Below are 25,169 nucleotides of genomic sequence, written 5' to 3' on the forward strand. Positions count from 1 at the left end.
CCTTGACCTTGGGACGAAAATGAAAAATCGAGCACCGTGCGGCTACGCAGGTGCCATTGGGCTAACCAAATACCGAAACCCCTGCCAGATTCGAGAAATCCCCGAGGAGAAGATGCAAATTGAAATTGGCTACTCCCCAAAAACACAATTCGCAATTTTCTAAGTTCATGACCTTGTGACCTTGACCTTGGGACGAAAATAAAAAAAATCGAGCTCCTTGGGGCTATGCAGGTGCCATTGGGCTAACCAAATACCGAAACCCCAGCCAGATTCGACAAACCCCTCGGAGAAGATAATTTTTTGTCAAAATTCGCAATTTTCTAAGTTCGTGACCTCATGACCTTGACCTTGGGACGAAAATGAAAAATCGAGCTCCGTGGGGCTATGCAGGTGCCATTGGGCTAACCAAATACCGAAACCCCAGCCAGATTCGACAAACCCCCTAGGAGAAGATGTAAATTGAAATCGGCTACCCCCTAAAAACAATTCGCAATTTTCTAAGTTCGTGACCTTGTGACCTTGACCTTGGGACGAAAATGAAAAATCGAGCCCCAGGGGGCTATGCAGGTGCCATTGGGCTAACCAAATACCGAAACCCCAGCCAGATTCGACAAACCCCCTAGGAGAAGATGCAAATTAAAATCGGCTACCCCCTAACAATACGTTTTTTGCCGTGGCTCCGCCCATAATGGGCGCACCACGCCCATTCTCAGGAAAACACAACTCGATCATGATATACACCTCCTACCAAAAAATTTTCAGGATCGGATCAAAACCCACGGAGCTATGCTCGGGACAGACAGACAGACAGACACACAGACAGACAGACAGACACAACAATAACGAAGATAGTGGTCACTTATTTTTTTTCATGAAAATATTTTTTCATGAACCAATATTGGCCTATGGGTGATAAGCTTTCCACATTAATTCATTAGCTTCTTATAAAAGCCTTTCTTTAAACTTTTTGCTGATATATTTTCAAAGCTTTCTGGACATGTTAGCACAATTAAAAACAAGTACTGCAACTTAAACTTAACTTAGTAACAATATATGCTTTGATCACCTTGCATGACAATACAGCAGAAACTTCTGTCCAATGCCATGTGCTTATGGATGTCGTCGAGGCAGCAGGTAACCCAGATGCTGCCCTCTATAGCTAATTATTTGTTACGAATACTCAAAGTGGCCAATTTATTTAATATATTATTGTCTGTCAGAAGTAGCATCCCAAAGTTTCTGAGAAATAAGAAAAAAATACTCTATTTCAATGGATTTAGAAGAATATTTAAATAAATAAACAGCTCATTTCAAATGGTGGCCATTTTGAAATTCAAAATGACCTTATAATTATTTTAAATATGCATACAATAAATCATAATGTCTCTCCTATTCATGTTCACTCATATTATGGGATAAAATTTGATATTATTTTTAAAATATGAGCAATAATTGTATTCATTGAAGAAAAAAGCATGATCATGGCAGCTATTTTGGAACTCAAAATGGCCGCCATTTGACACACCTCCAAAATTGGCAACATCAATTTTCCTGTTCCTAGATATATGTAGAACATAACTCAATAGGTGGCAACTTCTCATCATGAAAGTGCAATGAAAGTGCAAAGTGCAAGTGCATCATTGTCTAGGTCCTAGGACCACTTGACCCCCCCCCCCCCTTTACTAATATCAGTCACACAGAGATGGTATTCAGAGGATGAATGAGGAACACTGAAGACTGGATCGAGATTTTAAAATTAATGTCCAAAACTAATATGGAATAGGCAAAGCCTAGAAGCGAGTCCGAGTCCGAGTCCTCGGACTCAAACCTTGTCCGAGTCATTCCAAAGACTTTTTTTTAAACAGTTCATGCTGCTTCCTTGCTTGCTGCTCAGCATTTAAAAGGATGGAGCATGAACAAACAATGCTGGAAAGGCAATGGCAAACCAACCAGTATAATCCTTGCCAAGAAACTGTTTCGGCAGCACCAACGCTCTGCAAAGAGTGTGGTACATCAAATAAATAACCTGGGAATGGAATAATAACGGATTTCAGCTGAGGATTTACTCATTTAATATACACGGTGTAAAAGCCATATGATGTTAATGGGAGAGGTTGAGGAAGTTTATCTCGACATTAGAACTGGTTTCAGGAAGCGCTGGAGGTACTTGCACTGGTGGAACATCCCATGGAACGATTTGCCACTGAAGAACGTACCATGGAGAGATGGGCCATGCCAAGGAGGGACATACCACAGAGAGACAATTTATGCCATGGACATATCCAGGGGCGTCATAAGGGGAGGTCGGTGGGGGGGGGGTCACTGCCTTCGGGCCCAGGGTCCAATGAGGGGCCTGAGCTTCTCCTGTAAAATTTTTTTTAATGTTATTAAAAATTTATAAAAGAGAGAAAAGGTGGGGGTGGGGGCCCCGAGGTCTGTTGCCATCGAGAGAAAAACCATGCCACGGAGGGACATGCACAGAATGACAGGCCATAGAGGGACTCGTCATGCCATGAAGTCACACGCGAGGGAGGACTGTGGCATAGAGCGATGTGCCTCGAGACAGACATGCCATGGGAGAGACAAGTCGTGCCATGGAGAGTTCTCCCGGATGTCCCCTTCCACACACAGCCCATGATCCAATATGCCAAGTGGGATGATAGCCCAAGTGCAAACAATCGACAGAAATATGCACAAACAGATGGAAACGTATTTTAAACATCTTGCAACAGTATGTGTACCAAAAGGGGGATATACAACGGAGTTGAAGGATGGCTTTGAAAAAGGAAAAAGCATTTAATTGTGCACAAACCGGACACCCGCAGCATACTCGTGGTCGACCATCATTATTGACACTGCAAAATTTTCCCACGGGTTCTGATAGAGCTCAGAACATCACCCTGGGAGAGGGAATGGTGAACAAACAGTCTCCTTTGTGTCGACCCACACACTCGTGTGTGTACACGCACACACGCGCACGCGCACACACACACACACACACACACACACACACACACACACACACACACGCACACACACACCCAAAGGCAGGAATGTGCCAAGCACACTCTGCCTCCCTCCCTTCACACGTATGAAGCCTTCTGGGGAAGGTGCAGATGGTCTAGAGGCGATCAGGGAGCAAAAACATGTGAAAGACCAACGAGCACAAACGTCATGGACTGAACAACCTTCTCGAGATTCTCCTGACAAACTTTTTTTAATTATTTATTTGTTTTAATTTCAGCAGCTTGAAATTTAATTGCAAATATTTTCCTATTTCATTGAACACATAACCCGTATAGCTCGGAGGTAATGCTCTCTCCTTTGAGCCGTCTCATCGGGGTTTGATTGACCACCAGACTACACAATCAACCTGGTGCTTCGCGGAGAGGACACTTCAAGACAATCAAGCACACCGTCATTTGGAGGGGAGAATAAGTCGGCTGTCTCATCTAATATTTGCTTGTACAAATTAAGAAGACACCAAAAAGTTCCTTTTGAAATGAGTATGGCATTGTGTGCTAATGGCAATATGACAAATTCCTTCGGCATCTCCTTGCGATGCTATGTATGGTGACCTGTCTGAGATTCGTTCTCAACTATGGAAACGTTGCTAGCTGACCATGGTTGCCCCGATACAGCCCAAGGGTTTGAATGGAGGGTGGGTGTGGATATTGGGATGACCGAATAAAACAGGGCAGTAGAAAAGACAACCTAAAGTGTGGGATTGATTATGTTTTGTCGATTATGGCAAAACTTTATTTCCTTGATCCATAAACAGGTAGCATGATAATTATTGCATGAGTTTATATGATGTCAGGCTTGTATTGTTGGAGGAATGAAAAGGATATATTATTGTATAAAGATCAGTAAAGCTGCAGATTGGAGCAAAGCAGTAACTCGGCCTCGCATCCCTATAACGTGTACTTTACAAAGGATCTTCAAGTCTCGGCGGTTTGCAGTCGCTGGCACAGGAAACTCTTCGGATCAAACATGCGCCCATCCAAATTCCTTAAAGACTAGTCCAAAATATCCAGAAGTTCACACTTGTGGTTATCAAAACTATTGGTGGTTTTTTTTTCCTTTTTTTTCAGATCATTTTCTATTGTGGAGATTCAAACGTAAGAAACCCTGTAACGAGCAGCCATGCTATTTGACTTCAATGGCGATGGAAAGCCTTGGCTTTGAAGAAAGCAAAGTACCGATTCTGTACGATCGATCGCTTTTACAAAGGAGTCTCTGGAACACAGGTTAAAAAAAAAACACAATAAGAAAATAAACTAAGACAATCCGGGAATTAAATAAGGCCACGGTTGAGGACGCGGGCTCACGGCACAAAGGGCCAGAAGTGACTGTCAATGGTCAAGCTCACCATTGCATTCGTTATGTTCCTCCAAAACATCATTTACACTTAGTCGCATTAAACAGGCAAACAACCTTTACAAGGGAATGCCCACGATGTCCAGGCTCGAGCGACTGAACACCCTTTTAAACAAGTGTCCACCATGACCCGCTGGCTGCTCTGCGCCCGGTAATATATTGAAAATGGACAGTTTAGTCAAAATTGTTAACGCAAGAGCAACATAAATATCTGGATGGGAAAAAAAAAACTAAAAAAACAAAAACAAAACTGCAAGTACGGGGATTTAAAACACATGAAAATAATGTTGCATTGAAGCAACAGTACTTGAACAAGCCGCGGGTGCTTTTTTGTATTAGGTACCTGGAAAGAAACGATGTGAACAACACTTCAAAAGGAACCAGAGAGGAATTCACATCGGAATGAAGCAGCAACATGTCAACAGGCATCTGGAAGATCAAATCCAGCCATTCTCCCACCAATCCTAACCAAATGGCCACGTTTTCACACATTGCAGGGGCCCCTGGGTTTAGGGTGAAGGGGGTTGTGAGTGAACAGCTGCCGGAATGGCTGCAAAAGTCTCTTTAACCTCGGTCTGGGAGGCTCCTGTGTTCAACGACTCTTCGACCAGCCGCTGCCCAGTTCATCTCCTGTTGATTTTGGGTACTCTGTAAATGCGCGCACAAGCACACCGCAACACAGACTCACATGGATCGAGCGCATGGTCTCGACCGGTTATGTTTACTTATTTACATTTCTTTAAAGGAGCGAGGCTCATGGAAAGCAAAGATGAGAACGGACCATGGGACAAATATCAAGGGAATGAAGGAAAGGAAAGGAGGAGAGAGAAGAGAATTTGGAAACACTGAAAATAGCAAGGAAAGTGGTCGAGTTAGGAAGGATCAATGGGAGGAATAAAGATCATGGGGTGGTGGTGGCAGTGCAATGCCTGCATGAAGCCCTGGAGGGAAGAGTTTGGAAGGTGGTTCCATAGATGAGAGAAGCGAGGAATAAAAGCGTTGAGGTGTGCATTCATCCTGGATTTTTGATGTTTAACCAGGAGGAAGTTTTACTGGAAGAATGTGTGCATCCTGGAGTTGCTGAGGAGGGTCGGAGGACTGAGCGGAGGGAGCAATGGAGAATAAATAGTGGAAAACAGAGAGATCGCCGACCTGCCTGCGATGTGAGAGCAACAGACCTTGTGCACAAAATGATCTTCCCATGATGGGGTTGATACACATCATGGGAAGATCAGTTTTTGTGCACAACATTGAAGCCATTCGGAAAGTGTGATGACAGTGGATAAAGGGTGACACACTCACAGTCGGGCAGTGAGACCACAGTTGGACACAATAAGCAAGGAAAAACACTGCAATGAAAAGGTTGGGTTTGGTTAGGTTAGGTGGGGTTAATGGTGGTAAAAACAAAAAAACAAATGGCAGGTAGGGATGGGGTATGACATGTGATGTTGGTGAACTGCCTGCTTGAAGTCCTGGAGGGAAGTTGAAATAAATGTACAAAATGACTTTTACAATGGATACATTCACCTGGTTAGCACACTATCATTTTGGAGGAATATCAGTTACAACCAGACTGGTTAAGCCAATTCATGTTCTCCAAAACAACCGCAAACAGAATGAAAATCGAACATTCGGGATTCTTACTCTTCTGCCAAAACCATATCGAAAAAAGGTGAGTGTCCTGTTGGTGTTTGTTCTTTCCTCACCCTACAGGAATCATCAGACATCTCCCCTTACCCCCCAAATAAATAAAAAATAACTTATGCATTCGGTATATCTATACAACACCCTGGTGGTGTTCCTGTGCCTGCCCAACTGTTCTCCTACTTCCCACCCCTAAACCTCCTCTTCCTCCTAGACCACCTCTTCTTAAACCTGAACCACCTATACCTCCTTCGAAACCCATCCTCCTCCTCCTCCTCCTCCTCCTCCTTAACAACTCATTCCTATTCCTACACCACCTCCTCATCCTGCTCATCAACTACCTCCTCTCCAGTGAAACGAAGCAGATAATATGAGATTGGACTCATGTGACGTTGATATGCCATAGGCATGATGGGTCAAATGGCCTCCTCCTACATCCAAAAATTCAATCAATAAATAAGACCCTCCAAAATCAATTCAAACTGGTACTGAAAGACTTCAAGGAAAATAATGAATGTTTTTATTTTCCACTGTCTAAGACTTGGTTTTTCAAACCCGGGGGCGCGACCCCAAGTGGGGTCGCCGAGCAAATTCCGTGGGGTCGCGGGCGTCCGCTTGCAGCGGAAAAAAAAAATTCTATTTTCGATCGGTGTTCGCTTTTACAGGATGTAATATAAACGGTTCGTTCAAAGTATGGGATCCAGCATACACGGGATGGGATCACCGATCCATCACCGATCCAAAGTATGGGATCCATTCCATCAGCTTGGAATGGGATCCAGCAATGCACGGGCTCGCTGAAGGGCGGTTCATTTTGGCGGGAAATTAGTGGTTTGATCCACGGTCTCTCAGACTCTGACTCCTTCATTAACGTCTATTCACGTCTCCACGTACGACTCGAGACCTTATTTGTGATGGCAGCACCGGCCACCAGCAAATCTCGAGAACGTTCTTACAAGGATAAATTTCTGGACCTTGGATTTCACTACGTGGTGGATAAAAGTGGGGCACAGAGGCCTCAGTGTGTGATTTGTTTCGAAGTGCTTTCTTCGGAGTCTATGAAACAAAATAAGTTGCAGAGGCATTCGACCACAAAACATGCGCCTTATCAGGATAAGGAGAGAGCGTTCTTGGAGAGGAAACTTCTTACACTCAAGAATACGCGTCTTGACAGAGAGGGTACATGCCATCAGACCAATTATCGGGCATTAGAGGCCTCATATCGAGTGTTTGCTTGTACACATTAAGTACATGTTGCCTTAAGTACATTAAGTACATTAAGTACATGCATTAAGTACAAGTTTGCTTGTACCATGTTGCCAAGACTAAAAAGCCTCACTCCATTGCGGAAGAACTCGTGCTGCCATGTGCAAAGGACATGGTATCTCTAATGGTTGGGGAGGAAGTGGCGAAGAAACTGGCAGTTATACCCCTCTCTGACAACACCATCCAATGCAGAATTGAAGATATGAGTCTGGACGTAATGGCTCAGCCCGTACAGAAGATCAAGGAATCGCCGTGGCACGCCATACAGTTGGACGAGTCCACTGATATCGCATCGTACGCACAACTCATCGTCTGGGTCCGCTTCATCAAGGCTAATAACTTTGTCGATGAGCCTCTGCTCATCAAACCATTGGAGGCCACCACCAAAGGCGAGGACACTTTTGGGAAAGTAGAGCAGTTTTATCGTGACCATGATCTGGACTTCGGAAAGTTGCTCGGTTCTACAACAGACGGCGTGCCAGGAATGTGAGGAGTGTGTTCTGGATTCAAGGCTAAATTGCTTGAGGTGGCTCCTCAGACCTCCATGGTACACTGCATGATTCACCGAGAAGCGCTCGCCTCTCGTACTTTGCCAGAAACCTTGCAGAGCGTGCTCTCAGAAGTCGTAAAAATGGTGAATCACATCAAATCGAGCGCCCTCAACACTAGGTTATTCAGGCTATTCTGCCAGGAGATGGATGCTGACCATAAGAATTTACTATTCTACACTCAAGTCAGATGGTTATCTCGAGGAAACCTTCTCCTGCGCGTTTACGAGCTCAAAGATGAACTGAAGGAGTTCCTACGCACACAAGGGAAAACGGCATGGGTAGCGTTGCTTGAGTCGGACTCTTGGCTGTCAGAACTGTGCTATCTCGTTGACATCTTTGAACGTCTCAATGTCCTCAACCGCTCCCTCCAAGGCAAAGACGCCAACCTCATGATTTTTCACGACAAAATGAGCAGATTTCTGGTGACTCGAAAATTGCTGGCAGACAAAGCAGGTGTTAAGCGCTTCAGCCTTTCCCTCCGTCTGGTGGAGCATCTAACGACCTGCCAGTACGATGATACTGAGCTCGACAGTCTTTCTGGGGAGATAGCACGTCACCTTCGGTCGCTCATTGAACAGTTCGAGCACTATTTCCCTGAGTTGGATGTGCAGTCCTTTTCTGTGGTTCGGGACCCTTTCATGGCTCCACTGGACTCGATTGCTGATGAAGATGATACAGCACAGGAAGAGCTTGTACAGCTCCAGCAGGATTCAGGAGCGCAGGCTCTTGTGCGGACAAATTCGTTGTCGACATTCTGGTGCAAAATGCTGCCGTCGTACCCAACCCTGTCACGGCGCGCCATTAAGGTTCTCATGCCATATCCTTCATCATACTTTCATGAGCAGTCGTTCTCCACCATGGTGGTGATTAAAACAAAGAACAGAAATCGCCGAGAAATGGAGCATGATATGATCCTGGCATTGTCATCTACTTCTCCACGAATAGAGAAGTTGGTTTCTGAAAAACAGGCTCATCCTTCTCACTGATATATCTAAATGTCATTCAGACTAAACTTCTGAAACATTCAACTGTACTATTTGGATAATGTCGGCTATTCTCCGTTTACTCGTCTATGAAAACATGATGATGGTGAATAACGTAAACAGTAAATGTTCTTGTGTCATATGAAATCTTATCTTGTATATTTTGAATTGGGTTTTGAATCTTTTGGGTCGCGCGATGTGGAGAGGTTCTAAAATTGGGTCGCCACTAAAAAAAGTTTGAAAACCACTGGTCTAAGAGGTCATGTCGAAGCTTGTATGCAAATCACACGCAGGGCAAGGACATTAGGAGACATCAATGAACTTTTACATGGTACTGCGAAAGATACGAGTAGTCATTGGAAAGACATTTTTGACAAACTTACCAATAGGCTCATCTATTAGACAACTAGAGTGTGACATCACTCTCATGAATGGTGGCAAAAATGGAATTATAACTGAATGAAGAACTAATCCTCTTCGTGAAGGTTAGCGTCAAAATTAGTTGGCAGACAGGTAGAATAGAATGGATGAAAACAACAGGACGTTGATCGAGTTATGCCAACGCCATGATGGGAAGCAAGAAGAAGCTGACATTTCAGGTGTTAACCCTTCATCAGAGCAAAAGGGGGAAGGATTGAAACTTCGTTTGCTCTGACGAAGGCTGAAATATCAACTTCTTGCTTCTCATGGTGGTTAGACTACCTGAACATCTTGTTGGTTTCATCCATTGGAATTATAAGCAGGTAGTTCCAATCCAAAATCCCTCCAACACAGGTGCAAATCCTGCAGATGCTAAATACAATGGCAAACGTTTTATCTGACATTTAGTTTCACAATTGAGCCTCACAGCGAGAGCCACACCACGCTAATGTGTGGGTGTTCAGTGCTGGTGTGGTAATACACAAAAGGATTAAAATGTAGTTAAAAAGTCAATTTATGTAACGGTGTGCGTGGCATCACCGGGCTGTGTTTCGACCATGCCATGCTCCTCAATGTGGGAAGATGCCATCTGCATATTTAATATAAACCATGCACAGGCAAACTGTTGCGGCAAATAACCACAGAGTCCCAACCGAGACTCTATTTTGCTGCCATGTGTGCTCCAAGAATGCGGAGATTTCTTGGAAGTTAAGGCAGTGCAGGCCATGGATCATTACGATTCAGTTGCCTCAGCCACATTGTTTGAGATTAGGTTATCGTTTAAAAAGAGATTTTTGTTGTTTGTACAAAGTACTGGAAGTAGGGTGAGGAGAGAGAGATGGCCCCAAAAATCTTTTCTTTTTACCCCATCCCAACACCGACATATTACGTATGCAAATATGGTGGATTTTTGGGCAACCCCTGTCACTAGTCACATAGCCTCAACGATGTTGGTATCTAGTCCTTGTGCAGGTCAATACATGACTGCATACACTCCACCACAGTTCATTTGCATCGGATTAGCTGATGGCATTCCGAGCACACTCGCGTATGTTCTGCATTCTACGCACACAAGCTCATACGTGATCCAGACACGGTAGAAAAATTAATATAATTAATAAAAAGCAAATAATGGACCCTTCTTTATTGCTAAGCGATCAATGTGCAACAGGTTAATTATTATCAATTAATTATTTTTGACAAGCTGCCACCACATCATATCATCTTAGCATTGGGAACTCGTCAGGAGGAATGAATGCCTCAATTAAAATATATATATATATATATATATATATATATATATATATATATATATATATATATATATATATATATATATAATAGATCTCACCAATGGTTTTCAACTATGCATCCTGATGTTCAACAATTTGGTTTTTTGGTATCATAGGCATGAGCTTACAGACCTGCAGTCGTAGCTGGTCTGCCTGAAGGGTTGCATTGTTTGTGTCCTCTGCAACTGCGCAAGGCCTGCAGCTCAGTCATATACCAATCTGTCAAGTACGTCGGCAGCAGAGATGCCGTGTTCCGCAGCTTCAGGAGGGACATGGTGTGAGGGAGGGGAAGGCGTTAAAAAACCAAAAAAAACAAAACAAGTCTGAAGACGACGATGGTTCACGAGCGGTATTTGACGATGTAGATTGTTTCAGAAGTCAAGGATGAGACAATGTGATTATGTTTGACCAAGTTATAAAAATGATCAACATGATGTGGTACGAGTAATAGGTTATTAGCTGCAAAATGTCGAAAAACCGGTTTCGTTCAACAACTTTAAAAATTTGACCTTTGCATAACCTTTAAAGGTCCCAAAAGAATATTGTGGACATTAAAATAAGGAAACAGGATACGTGCTATAGCTTATTGAAGTTAGTTCGTCGAAGAAGGTAGAAAACCCGGTTCGATTCCCACACCTTTGAAAATCTGACCTTTGTGAACTTTAAAGGTCAAAAGTCAAGGATTATGACCTTTGGTGCAAAACTTCCTCTGGAACATTCCAGGAACAATATAACGTCAAATCGGCTATATGACATTTCACACTCCTCGGATTATCCATACTTTGATGAAAACAGCGTAAAAACAAACTTGAAGGGGGCGCCACGGGCAAGGTGTTCGAGATAGAGCAAAATGGTTTCAAGGCTTTAGGTGGGGAATGACCTCAAGATTATGCATAAAAGATATTGTCATCCTCGCTCTCAAAGTTTGGGCGGTCGTATGATTTTTATGTCAAAATTCGAAATTTTCTAAGTTTTTGACCTTGTGACCTTGACCTTGGGACGAAAATGAAAAAATCAGGCTCTGTGGAGCTATGCAGGTGCCATTGGGCTAACCAACTACCGAAGCCCCTGCCAGATTCGACAGACCCTTTGGAGAAGAAGGATTTATATGTCAAAATTCGCAATTTTCTAAGTTCATGACCTTGTGACAAAAATGAAAAATCAAGCTCCGTGGGGCTATCAAGGTGCCACTGGGCTAACCAAATACCGAAACCCTGCCAGATTCGACAAACCCCCTCGGAAAAGATGCAAATTGAAATCGGCTACCCCCTAAAAACACAATTCACAATTTTCTAAGTTCGTGACCTTGTGGCTTTGACCTTGGGACGAAAATGAAAAATCAAGCTCAGTGGGGCTATGCAGGTGCCATTGGGCTAACCAAATACCGAAACCCCTGTTAAATTCGACAAAACCTCTAGGAGAAGATGCAAATTGAAATCGGCTTCCCCCTAAAAACACATGTTTTTTTGGGCGTGGCTCCGCCCATAATGGGCGCACCATGCCCATTTTCAGGAAAATACAACTAGATCATGATATAAACCTGCCACCAAAATTTCATCAGGATCGGATCAAAATCCACGGAGCTATGCTCGGGACAGACAGACAGACAGACAGACAGACAGACAGACAGACAACAATAACGAATATAGTGGTCACATAGTTTTTTGTGAAAATATTTTTTTCGTGAACCAAAAGTCCCATGGGAACCACGTGTGTGTGTGATGGTTTATCAGCATGTGGGGTTTTTGAGGGAAGGAGCGGATCAGTCATAAAAGCAGTAACAAAATGGTGGAAGGCTGGACAAGAAGCGAGCCTTCTGGCTACCTTTACAAATGCGATCACACACACCTGGTAAGGGTCAACGTCGAGGTCGTAGTACTCGATAGTGCTGGTAGCAAACTCACAGAACAGAGTGTTGTGAGTTGTATTCAAGGTACGCACACACCAGTATGTGCTGTTGCTGGCACTCGTGCATGCACAGAATGTTCCCACTACACAGCAAACAGAGAGAGGGAGAGGGAGAATAAAGTTTCTGCTTAGAAGTCTCAAACAAAACTTATTTCATGAACCATATTAGTAATGGGGAAATGATGGCACTGCTGATTTATAAAGTCAAATCGTTGCGTTGTGGCCTGCAGGCTCACCTGCTGTTGAATCGTTGACTTGTACATGACCTTAAACTTATGGCTAAAACAAACAGTGCTCGATTACAAAAACTTTGCTGCGATTATAATTTATAGGTGGTAAGACCGATACGCACACATTCAAGGCTAGGAGTCGGGCGGGTTGCGGGGAACAGCAGATTAGATAGGAAGTCATCTGCTTTTGATTGCAGGCCCGTTCCACATGCTAGCCACAATAAATAGTAAAAAATAAAAAGACGAACCAAAAACAAAAAGAGCCAAAAACAACAATTTCAAGCCACGATGCATTATGCACAGAGAGATTGACGAGTAGTGTGGAGAGATGAGGATGAGGACATATATGTGCAGGTTCAATATGCTGAATGCGCTCGTACAAGTTGTGTGTGCTGAATGTGTATGTGCAGGTTCTATGTGCTGAAAGTATATGTGCAGGTTCTATGTGCTGAATGTGTATGTGCCGGATGTGCAGGTTCGAGCTGAATGTGTATGTGCAGGTTCTATGTGCTGAATGTGTATGTGCCGGATGTGCAGGTTCGAGCTGAATGTGTATGTGCAGGTTCTATGTGCTGAATGTGTATGTGCCGGATGTGCAGGTTCGAGCTGAATGTGTATGTGCCGAATGCGTACGTGCAGGTTCTATTTAATTTCATACATGGTCTAGGCTCATGGAACAGCTAGAACACATAACAGACCAGGACACAATATAACAAAGGGAAAGCACCAACAGCAGGGCAGAGGGAGAAGGTACACATCGACGGACAAACAAGGATGCAGGTAACGATGAGGTTTAGGTAAGACCACAAGGGGTGGACAAGATGGGTACATCAGCAAAATTTTGGGATGGGTGGGGTGGTTTAAAGTGTGTAGAAAAGATAATGGCTTTGGATGGGGGATGACCTGAGATGATGGTGTACAGCTGTCTTGAAGACTGGGAGAGAAAAATGAGACTGAAGAGAGTGTGCAAGGTGGTTCCATAGGTGAGAATAAACAGGAATAAATGAGTGGAGGTGCGTAGTGTTTCTATATTTGGGCAGTTTTACGAGGTGGGGGTTGCTGGTGGACCGCATGCATCCTGCAGATACTTGGAGGGGACAGAGCACGGAGAGGGCAGAGGGTGTAAGACCATAAATGAGGCAGAAGAAGACAGTGGCCACCGACCTGTCAACTATGGTGAAGTGATCGGCCCATCGACTCAGCTTTATTGCGAGAGTTTCCAATTATCATGAAAGCATTGGTTTACACGGTGTCAAAATGAGCAAGATGTGAGGTAGCGTAGTCAGCCCACATTACCATTACTACATCAAGCTGCGGATGAAAGCCTTGTCGGTGGATAGGAGTTCAGGTGTGCCAAGGAAGGACTTTGCATGACAGAGGACGCCGAGCTGACGTCTGGCTTTGGAGACCAACTTTGAAATGTGGCTTGCTCAAGGAAGATTATGGCTGAGAGTGACGGCCAAGTTTTTGAGTGACTGAACCTCTTCAAGAAGGTTGTTGACAAAGTAGATGGGATGGTTTGCAGAACGGTCCTTTCGGAGAGAGAGAGTGAGTGTGAGGGATTTCTCAGGATTGAAAGACGTATTCCAAATGTTTGACAAGATTCTGATTTTGTCAAGGTCTGAGGAGGAAGAAGAGTCTGCTGCCTGTCTGACAGAAGGATGAGGGATATCATGGCAGAGAGTGGAGTCATCATCAAAGAGATGAAGAGGATTTTCCAGTTTTTCTCTGTGCAGTTTTTATGTGCTGAATGCAAATGTTCAGGTTCTGTATGCTGAATCCGTATTTGCAGGTTCTTTCTGCAGGTTCTATGTGTTGAATGTGTGTGTGTAGTTTATATCTGCTGAATGAATATGCACAGGTTCTATGTGCTGAATGTATATGTGCAGGTTCTATGTGCTGAATGTTTGATGAATGTATATCTTTGAAGATGACTCTACTCTCTGCCATTATATCCCTCAGCAGGTTATATGTGCTGAATGCATACAGGCAGGTTCTATGTGCTGAAAGTATATGTGCAGGATCTATGTGCTGAATGTATATGTGCAGGTTCTATGTGCTGAATGTATATGTGCACGTTCTATGTGCTGAATGTATATGTACAGGTTCTATGTGCTGAATGTATATGTGCACGTTCTATGTGCTGAATGTATATGTGCAGGTTCTATGTGCTGAATGTATATGTGCAGGTTCTATGTGCTGAATGTATATCTTTGATGATGACTCCACTCTCTGCCATGATATCCCTCAGCAGGTTCTATGTGCTGAATGCGTACAGGCAGGTTATATGTGCTGAAAGTATATGTGCAGGATCTATGTGCTGAATGTGTATGGGCAGGTTCTATGTGCTGAATGTATATGTACAGGTTCTATGTGCTGAATGTTTGATGAATGTATATCTTTGATGATGACTCCACTCTCTGCCATGATATCCCTCAGCAGGTTCTATGTGCTGAATGCGTACAGGCAGGTTCTATGTGCTGAAAGTATATGTGCAGGATCTATGTGCTGAATGTGTATGTGCAGGTTCTATGTGCTGAATGTATATGTACAGGTTCTATGTGCTGAATGTTTGATGAATGTATATCTTTGATGATGACTCCACTCTCTGCCATGATATCCCTCAGCAGGTTCTATGTGCTGAATGCATACAGGCAGGTTCTATGTGCTGAAAGTATATGTGCAGGATCTATGTGCTTAATGTGTATGTGCAGGTTATATGTGCTGAATGTATATGTGCAGGTTCTATGTGCTGAATGTATATGTGCAGGATCTATGTGCTGAATGTATATTTGCAGGTTCTATGTGCTGAATGTGTATGTGCAGGTTCTATGTGCTGAATGTATATGCGTAGGTTATATGTGCTGAATGTATATGTGCAGGTTCTATGTGCTGAGTGTATATGTGCAGGTTCTATGTGCTGAATGTTTCTGTGCAGGTTCTATGTGCTGAATGTATATGTGCAGGTTCTATGTGCTGAATGTGTATGTGCAGGTTCTATGTGCAAAGTGCATGTGCAGGTTATATGCAGTGGCCTGCAAAAGTATTCATCCCCTACCAATAATACCACATTTGGATGAATTATGAAGAAATAATTTTTCAAAATGAACTTTTTTTTATTGAGAACTGAAGAGATCAAACTAAACAATGTTATAGTTGAAGGTGGTTACATGTCAGGAATACCTGCAAAAAACTTTCAAATCAAATTCAAAATTCACTGGATGAACAACTATTCAGCCCCTTGGGTCAGTACTTGGTGGAATCACCTTTTGTAGCAATGACTGTGATAAGTCTTTTTGGGTAGGGTAGTTCTCTCCCAGCTTTACACAGTGAGATGGTGAAATCTTTGCCCATTCTTCATGTAAAAATTGCTCTAATGCTGCAAAGTTTGATTGGGATCATCAATGGGCTACAGTCTTCAAGTCTCGCTACAAATGTTCAATTGCATTCAAGTCAGGACTTTGATTGGGCCACTCAAGAACATTTATTATCTTCTTATTCAGCCACTCCAGTGTGGCTTTAGTTTTGTGTTTCGGATCATTGTCCTCCTGAAATGTGAATCTCTGACCCAGTTTCAGATTCATGGGCTGACTCAAGCAGGTTTTCATCAAGGATTCTCCTGAACTTTGCACCGTCCATTGTCCCTTCTATCCTGACAAACTTGCCGGTCCCTGCTGCTGAAAATCAGCCCCATAACATGATGCTGCCTCCACTATACGGTTGACAGTCGGGATGATGTTGACTGGATGATGTGCAGTGTTCAGTTTTCGCCAGATTCAATGCTTTGAATTTAGACTTTGAAGTTCAATTTTTGTCTTGTCTCACCACAAAATGTTGCTCCACATTTCTGCAGTATCATTAAGGTCCCTTTTCACAAACTCCATAAGAGCTTTTAGATGCATCTTTTTCAGTAATGGCTTCTTTCTTGCCACCTGTCCATGGAGGTCAGCTTTGCGAAGGGAATGGGATATTGTTGATTGATGAACCCTGACCCCCATGTCAGACATAGAGCTTTGCAGATCTTTCAAAGGCATTGTTGGATTTACAGTGACATCCCGAACAAGTTTCTTCCTTGCCCAGTTGCTGAGTTTTGATGGACGACCTGATCTGAGAAGAGTCTAGGTGGTATGATATGTCTTCCACTTTGTAATGATGGATTTCACCGTACTCAAAGGGATAATTAGTGACTTTTAAATCTTCTTATAACCCTCTCCTGAACGATGTTTCTCCACCACTTTATGTTTGACTTCTTTGGAAAGTTCCTTGGTCTTCATGTTTGCCTTGTTGGTTGACCAAGTGAGTTGCACCTAAAACTTCTTCGATATGTGAGGAGTTTAATTTTTAAGCTAAACAATTGATTTACATACACATGAAACCTATTACACTTATTTTGTAACCTTTCAAACAAATAATCTGTTCCTTAAGCGATTTAGGGTGAATTAGGCAAAGGGTTTGAATACTTATCGAACTGAGAATCACCTGATTTTCTCTGTTAATCTAACATATTCACATTTTATCTGAATTTTTTTTTTTTTAGCTTTATCACTTTGGAAGAGTTTGTAAAGACTATATATTAAGCTTGATTTAAAAGCACAACACCAAAAGGTCAGGTGGCATCAAAATGTAAAAACTTTGGAGGGGGTGAATACTTTTGCAGGCTACTGTTTGTACAGGTTGTTTATGCTGAATGCATGTTGCATGTGCAGGGCACAAGAAGTGTGGGTTCAGTGCTGAAGCTTCAATGTTTGTTCATGGACCTTTCAAATGTGTTGCATTGCGTTATATACATACACGTCCAAAATGGTGGCGTCTGCCAGTGCTCGTTCGTGTGGGTGAAGCAAGTGATTCCTGGCGCTTTGCAATCACCTCCCCTTTTCATTTTCTTCAATGTCTTCTTTACCTTCTTCCTCCTCTTCTCAAGCCTGTATTGCTGCAACCATGGACTGACCGTAGCCCGGCTCTGCCCCCTGTAGGGTAGAGATACCGTGGCAAGGTGTAATTGGATGTGCTCCACCAAGCACAGATAAAGGAGACAATCATTTGGATACCTTGGGCGAAATAACCTGGTGGCTAGTTTAATCCAGAAAGGGAACTTACTTGAAGGGATGGACAGTTTTGTGTTTTTGTCTTGAAAGAGATCTTTTCTTACTGGAATAACTGCAACAACATGAAGAGTAACAACAACAGCAACAAGAAGAAGGAGATGGAATAAAACAAACTGCTGTCCATAGAAGAAACCATTTTGTACCAAATGTCATATTATGGTTCATCATGAGAAAATTAATTGGCTGTGTTACTCAACCTCTTGATGCAGTCACATTTGTCTGGCCTCTTTGTCTTCAAGTGGCCTTTCACTTCCTTTAGAGACTTGATTTTAACTTGTAGATCTTCGATCTAAAAGATACAGAATTCGATAGATGAGGTCTTGCACTTGCAAGGAACTCTAATGTGCTACATCACCATGTGTATGGGCAGTGTTTCAAGGTAGCACGTACCTCTTACACACCCAGCTGAAATGTGGGGCTACTTTCAGTCGATAAAATGAGGTGAGGTGTTTAACGGCTGAAATGAAGCGATTTATCATAAATGTCACTTTATGGAAACCTGAAAGCCAGAACTTTTGAAGTGATTGTTCACTTGACAAACCAGATTCGGACAATTACCAGACTCAAGGGTGTAATGATTAGAGCCACCCACTCTGTGTCTGAGAGGTCGTTGGTTCGAACCCCACCCTGGCTGAGTCATACAAAGACCTTAAAAATGGTACGTGCTACTTTATTGCTTGAAACTCAGCATTTACAAAGGTGAGAAAAGGATGGAGGTTAAGAGCAGGGGTCGGAACATTATGAGGTGGGGGAAGCCGGAAGTGTCGGGGAAGCGTCCTCGTAGAGTACAAGGAGAGGATGAGGGTCACGTATGGGAACTCAGCAAAGAAGCAGAAGGTTTGGAGGAGTGGAAGAGTTATGGAGACGGGTTTAGGGGAATTGCACAAGTTTTGTGTGGAAGGGCGTCTGGAAAGGGTGCATCGTCGAGGGATAGAAACCAGGTTTGGTAGATGGAGATGGTCGTGAAGGCAGTTAGTGAAAATAAGGAGGTTGGGAAGAGGATAGAGAAGATCAAGAATAAGAGGAGGCAGCCGGATGCACGGTTGCTGCACCTGAACGGGCAGGAGAAGAAAGTAGCAAGGAGAGCTGTGGATAAGGCAAGGAATGATATGAAAGAGGAGGTCATGCACAACAAGTTGGAAGAGGATGGTGGGAGCTGGAGATGGTGGCACTCAACCTCTTGATGCACAGACAACAGACACTGCAGGTTTGTGAGAACAACTGGGTCAGGAATTTTGTGGGAGTGATGAGGGTGGAGAGAAGGAGGATGAACTGAGGGAGGAGATTGGTGTGCAGATGAGCTTGACGGGGAGATTGGTGAAGTGCCGGCTGATATAGGCTGGACAATTAGCATGGATTGGGGGAAGAGAGAATGGCAAAGAGCGTGGATAGGTTGAGTGAGCAAGGGAGGAGGAAAAAAGGCAGACCGCAGTTGAGATGGGAGGATTGTGCGAGGAGGCATATCAGTAAATTCGGAGTGGTTGGAGAGTGAAGAGAGTTGGCTGAAGACAGAGGGAGCTGGAAGAGTATCGCGATCAAGACAGTGCAGAGGCTTGGTGCAATCGGACCTCACTCCTTTTAAAGGGAAGAGAATGAGAAGAAGATGAAGAAGAATACAGACAAACTACCTTATGTTGGCAACATTGTGCATGCTTAATGGGTCTAATGACCTCCTCCTGCATTGAAGTTCCTTGCAAGGGAAGTCATATTATAATCCAGGAAGTAAGTTGATAGTTTAGGACAAAGCCGAATGTATTCAATGGTGTGGATAAGCGGCAGAGTAAGCCACAGACACAGCCGCATTGTTCCAAATGTCTTTTACGGTCTTAAGATAAATCTCGAGGATTGTCTACCAGCATGTTGCCGAGCAGTAACAGGACAACCCTCTCGATACCTGATCTTCGATCTTCGACTTGTGGTGCTTCCAGGCCTTTATCGAGGAATAAAGATGGCCGTCACAGCGAATTGTGCTGTTTGACAAAATGGAACACCTGGAGATTGGCAAAAAAAAAAAGTTAGGTTTACAATCACTGGTGCACTTCCGGGTTGTACGTTTTCAAATATTTGCCATACCAATGTACATTTCATAAAACATGATGACAAAACAGATGCACAAGCCATGTGTAGAGCCAACTTGTTGGAACATACCTGCGTGTGACCTTCAGCGAAGGCTCCCGGTGGTATTTCTTGCGCGAACGTGAGGCAGGGGGCAGAGGCCTACGACGGCGTGCTTTGTGTACCCAAGCCGTTGGTGTATGGTGCCTTTTGGTAAGACGCCAATTGCCTCCAACCCAGCGGCTCCTTCGCCGCCTGGGCCGACGTCGTGCAGAACGGATTGGGCGTGTCCCGATGAACCGAGGCTTGTACTCTGTCGCACAAATGTGGCCGATTTTTACAGGTTTGCACAAACATTTTCTTGAGTACTCTCCCCCAAATAAATGCTCAGCAAAGGTATTTTGCATGGCTTAAACACAAACTCGATAACAATCTGTGATTGGCACATAGACGTACTTTGCGTAAGATGGATCTTCAGGAACTTCCGCTGGTTCCGCCTCTCAGTCTTGCTCAGCCCCCCGGGTGGATCGGATGGATCGGATGGACAGATGCAGTCATCGGGCATGGGCAGTGTCGGTAATGCCGGATTCTTCACCCTGCGTAACACCCCGCTTTGGGATCTGGGTTTGCATTTCTGCAGCCGTAACCTCCCGTCTGGATCCTCAACACATTGCCACTTCTGCACAGCAAATAGAAAAGAACCCCTCAACATGGCAACATCCTTCAGTTGAATGTTGTAACCATGTGATATATACAATTTCCACAAGGTCTTAGTATAATTTCTACAAAAGTTTCAGCAAACAAATCCTGCTACTGCATATCGAGAAGATGCAACACCAGAGCCGAGACACAATGCGGCGTTTATGCTTTGCACATACCTGCTTTGACTGCTGGCATGCTGTCTGGAACTCGGGCCTCTCGCACACCTCACGCATGCGATCTGATTTGCCAATCAGCGTGTACAAGCCCTTGTTTCCCACTTGCTTAAGTCGAAACATCTTTCTGTGTGAGACATGGCAATGACAAACGCATTAGTTTGAGCACCGAGTGGATGTGGCTTGACCTTTAACAGCCATTTTGAGATGCACACCAGTCGTTCTGATACATTAAGAAGCACTAGATCATAAATGTCCCTGAAAGTTAGGAGCAGGGGTTTTTTTTTTAAAACATATTTGAAGCTCATGGAAGAGGTGATACACTGAACGGATCAGGACGTAGCTGACAAAAACAGGATACAAAACACGCATGCATGGAGAGGGAAACCCCAAGGAGGAAAAACAGTAAAATTAGGAGGGATTTGGGTGGGGTTAACAAGGGTAGAAAATATGGTTTTGGATTAGTGACAATCTAACATGGTGGTGAACAGCTGTCTTGAAGACTTAAAATGAAGAATGACATTGAAGGGAAGGTGGAAGTTCATTCCACGGATGGGAAAAAAAGAGGAACAAATAAGTGGAGGTGAGCAGTGATCCTGGATTTAGGTAGTTTTAGCAGAAGAGGGTTGAAGGTGGACTGTGTGAGCCCTGCAGAAACCCAAGGGGACAGGTGGGACAAAGCATGGAAAGAGCAGAGGGTGCAAGACCAGAAAGGAGGAGATAGAAGACAGACAGACGAACAACCTCTCTGCCATTGTAAAGTGATAAGCCCATAGACTGAGTTTCAGCGTGGGAGATTCCAATGATCTTGAAGGTCTTTGTTTCCACAGCATCAAGGTGAGAAAGATGTGAGGCAGGGGAGCCACCCCAGAGGGTAGAGAGCTGAAATAGAGCAGGGGAGCCACCCCAGAGGGTAGAGCAGCACTCCGTCAAGCTGAGGTTGGGTAGGAGGTCAGGTGTGCCAAGGAAGGACAGTGTATGATGGAGGATGCCCAGTTGGCAGCATGCTTTGGAGGCCGATGTTGAAATGTGGTTTGCCCAAGAAAGATAGTGAGACCCAGCAGTTTGAATGACTGAACTTCCTCAAGAGGACTGTTAAGAAAGTAGATGGGAGGGTTTACCAGACGGTCCTTTCAGAGAAAGATAGTGGAGTGTAAGATCAGGAATAGAAGTGAGCCCAGAACACTGCCTTGGGGCACTCCAGCCTTAACAGGGAGAGGAGATGAAAGGATTCTGTTGAGAGCCACACATTGGCTACGAGAGTAGAGGAGGTCAGTAAGCCTTGTGTGGAGTTAGCCTTGGATGCTGTAGGTAGACAGGTTGTAGAGCAAGGCAGGATGCCAGTATAAAAAGCATGAAATCCGTCCAGAGATGTGGTCCTGAACTCATGTCTGACATTGAGGGGCTCCATCTATTGTTGGGTGAGTCGAAGCAGCATGCCCAAGGTGGAGTGACCTGGTCTGAAACCAAATTGGTTATCTGAGATGAGGTTGGAGAAAGGGAAGGATTTCAAATCAACTGCAATGATGGATTCCATGATCTTGTTGATAATTATTGGAAGTAAGCTGATCGGTCTGTAGTTGACGGGATCAGTTTTTTTTTCACCTTTTTATGTAGTGCAGTGATGTTTGTGGATTTCTAAGAAGATGGAAGATGACCTAGCATAAAAGACAGGTGAAAAGGGCAGAGAGAGAGGATGTGCAAGACCAGGAGAGCAGGTTTTTAAGGACAAGTGACAAAGACTGATGACGTCTGGTCCAGTGGCAGAGTCAGAGTTGGGGATTATGCGGAGATAATGAAGACAAGGGGTGAGGACAGGTTAGGAAAGAGAGGGTAGGGGAGTGTCGTAAGAGGAAAGGGAAGAGGAGAAGTATGAGGGGACGGGGAGGAGGAGAAAGAAGTGAAGAGATTGCGCAGGAAGCAATCTGCTATATCTGTGCATGTAATATGTAGATGGCAATTTTTAAAGACTGCTCAATTGATAGCAGGATATCAACTTGTGGAGTCATAAAAGAAAAAGTTCAAAAGCATACCCTCGCTCAATGAGGAAAGAATTCCGCCAGTGGTTCTGTTTTCTGAAACAAGATGAGATGAGGAGCAATAACATCAGAATGCATATTGCAGTAATTTGTTCAAGAGTTGCTTATCCAGTTGCAGAGGGTTAAAAAGGTGAACTTGCTAAAGTGTTGAGAGAAAGCAAGGCAAAGTGAGACAGATATAAAGCCGAAAAGGCAATCGTACCGGCTGTTTAAACGTCGCGGAAGAACGAGCTTCAGCACAGACTTCCCATCCATGTCGCCGGGAGCTTTCAGCCCAGCGATGTCCAGCATCGTGGGTGCAAGATCGATGTTCAACACCGGCTGGCTGACCCTGGTCACCGAGCAAAGGGTATCAAAGGAAGTACCAACCACACATCTGATGCTACCAATAGAAGTCCAGCCAAATGCACCGTAGCGCCAATCGAAGAATGTTTCCATTCCATTCTTACAATGGAAGAACAAAGATTGAAAACAAACTATTTCATCAACATAAACAGCATAAAATGTGTTTTTTTTTTTTTTAAACAACATAAAATGTGGATTAGTAAGTGCAATAACACTTTCATTCGGTTAGGCCTGGTGTACGAGGAAAACAATAAAATAAAATATAAACCACAGGTGATTCAACAATGGCAATAAAAGCGGTTTATTGGTGATGAACAAAATCGTGATGAAAGTGTTGATTATGGGCGAAGTAAAGAGATGGTGCAATCAGCAACTAAACCCTAAATCGAGTGGGTTAATTCCAAACACAAAAATTTAACAAACAAATGTTCTCAAATGACAAAGACAAATAAACAACGAAAAACAAAACAAAAACAACACCGATATCACAACTCAAGTAAAGTTGCAAGAAATGGGGGATGAGGACATTTGAGACACGAAAGAGGTGACCTACAAACACACGTCGACTATGGACGAGTACGCTCCTTAGGAGAGGTTTTCACGTCTTCCAGCAACAGGGACAAGGCCTTCAGCACATTCATTTTTGAGGTGTCCTAAACATCGATGAAAGCCGGTGCGAAAGTGACAAAAGTTTTTCACTTCGATGATTTCACTTCGATGGATGCGAAGGCCAAAGGCCAAAGATAAAAGCATGACAATCAAAATAACCTCCAAGATGATGGCGATAAAAGCATGAGATGACAAAAAAAGAACGCTAAATGCAATAGGCAAACCTGCCCTCCCCTCACCCCCTCCCCTCACCCCCTCCCCTCACCCCTCCCTTATCCCCAAGAGGAAAGCAGGATGACATTTGATGGAAACTTCAGGCCTGTGGCCTCGGCCGTACCTGGTGCCAGGCTGGATTTCTGGGCCACGCATATAGAAAGGCACGCGAATGTCAAACTCGTAGGGCAATGACTTTCCCTTAACAAGTCCAAACTGCCCGACATGATAACCATGGTCAGCAGTAAAGATGATGTAAGTGTTGTCCAACTCTCCTGTGTCCTGCAGCATTTGGAAAATCTGTTGGGAAGACAAAGACAACATCTCTTTGCTGGATCTGTCAGACGATGCTTTTGTGATCATGTGGCATACATGACCAAATGATTTTCGATCGTCTACCTTTTCCACGGAGTCATCCACCGAGAGCAATGTTTGCAGGCGTTTGCGCTGGAGAATGTTTGTGAACTCCATGTGGATGGGAAGCATCCGCTGCATGTGACTCACAAACCAATGCTTGTCATAATTGGGCCCAAAATTATAACTCGGTGTTCTGCAGAACAAAAAGAAGAAAAGTTTGGCCAGAAATGGCTTCTTCCATTATACATTTGTTAGCAGGATATCAATAATGCCAGCGACAAGTCAAAGATACTTCCCAATGGTTTGTTAGTGACAGTGACAGGATAATCTTTGTGAACAAGAGACTGAACAATCTCTCTCTAAAGCAGTCTCTATTGAGTAAGACAATTATATGGAATATTCAAACTGGACCACTTGCTCTATTCTGGTGCCATCTACTCTTCCTTGCATCGCCAGCTTCTAAGGGACATGAAGTTCCCAAAACATCTGAATGAAGTTGCCTTATCATAACCTATTTTAGCATTGGAGTGACTTGAGAACAAAAATACATGCAAAACACATGGGGATCAGTCATTGTTATCTGGACACGTGAAGAAGTATCAAAAGGTTTCTCAGAAGCAGAGTGCTACGAGTGAGTGCGATACGATGCATACTGTTGATACTAAGTGTTCTGAGAGCTTTCACCCATTTCAGAGCTCATCTATGGATGAATCAAACAGTTGATGTGCACAGATTGTTAGAAAATGTCCAAAAGGGAGCTACAGATGATGCTTTTGCAACATGGAAGAACAGAGATTGGAATTTAAGGGTTTGTAGTATATTAAATTGACCACAACAAAAGACAGGTAAAGCCTCAGGCAGGTTAGCGACAAGTCTATGAGAGCTTTTGACTTTAAT

At 43.7% G+C, this 25,169-nt stretch overlaps 1 protein-coding gene across 6 annotated transcripts in view; it reads right to left on the reverse strand.

Moving 5' to 3' along the window:
* Positions 1–3,722: 3,722 nt before the first annotated feature.
* The window catches only part of LOC147020335 (extracellular sulfatase Sulf-1-like), a 65,583-nt gene continuing 44,136 nt past the window's right edge, over positions 3,723–25,169 (reverse strand). For 5 of the 6 annotated variants that reach the window (XM_085895634.1, XM_085895635.1, XM_085895637.1 and 2 more), the window contains 14 exons: positions 24,315–24,465; positions 24,040–24,215; positions 22,951–23,079; positions 22,743–22,784; positions 20,713–20,836; positions 20,291–20,513; positions 19,928–20,147; positions 19,674–19,770; positions 17,977–18,068; positions 17,772–17,831; positions 17,466–17,641; positions 12,385–12,527; positions 10,669–10,795; positions 3,723–5,028 (listed from right to left, as the gene is read on the reverse strand). In XM_085895634.1, coding sequence (XP_085751760.1) covers positions 4,973–5,028; positions 10,669–10,795; positions 12,385–12,527; positions 17,466–17,641; positions 17,772–17,831; positions 17,977–18,068; positions 19,674–19,770; positions 19,928–20,147; positions 20,291–20,513; positions 20,713–20,836; positions 22,743–22,784; positions 22,951–23,079; positions 24,040–24,215; positions 24,315–24,465 — 1,816 coding nt within the window. In that variant the 3' untranslated portion in view covers positions 3,723–4,972. The remainder of the gene's footprint in view (positions 5,029–10,668; positions 10,796–12,384; positions 12,528–17,465; positions 17,642–17,771; positions 17,832–17,976; positions 18,069–19,673; positions 19,771–19,927; positions 20,148–20,290; positions 20,514–20,712; positions 20,837–22,742; positions 22,785–22,950; positions 23,080–24,039; positions 24,216–24,314; positions 24,466–25,169) is intronic. The other variant, XM_085895639.1, reaches the window with a different exon arrangement.

This window comes from Eptatretus burgeri, chromosome 9, assembly GCF_056783735.1.
Source record: "Eptatretus burgeri isolate ZD-2024b chromosome 9, Ebu_testis_v1, whole genome shotgun sequence".
Classification (NCBI taxonomy): Eukaryota; Metazoa; Chordata; class Myxini; order Myxiniformes; family Myxinidae; genus Eptatretus; species Eptatretus burgeri.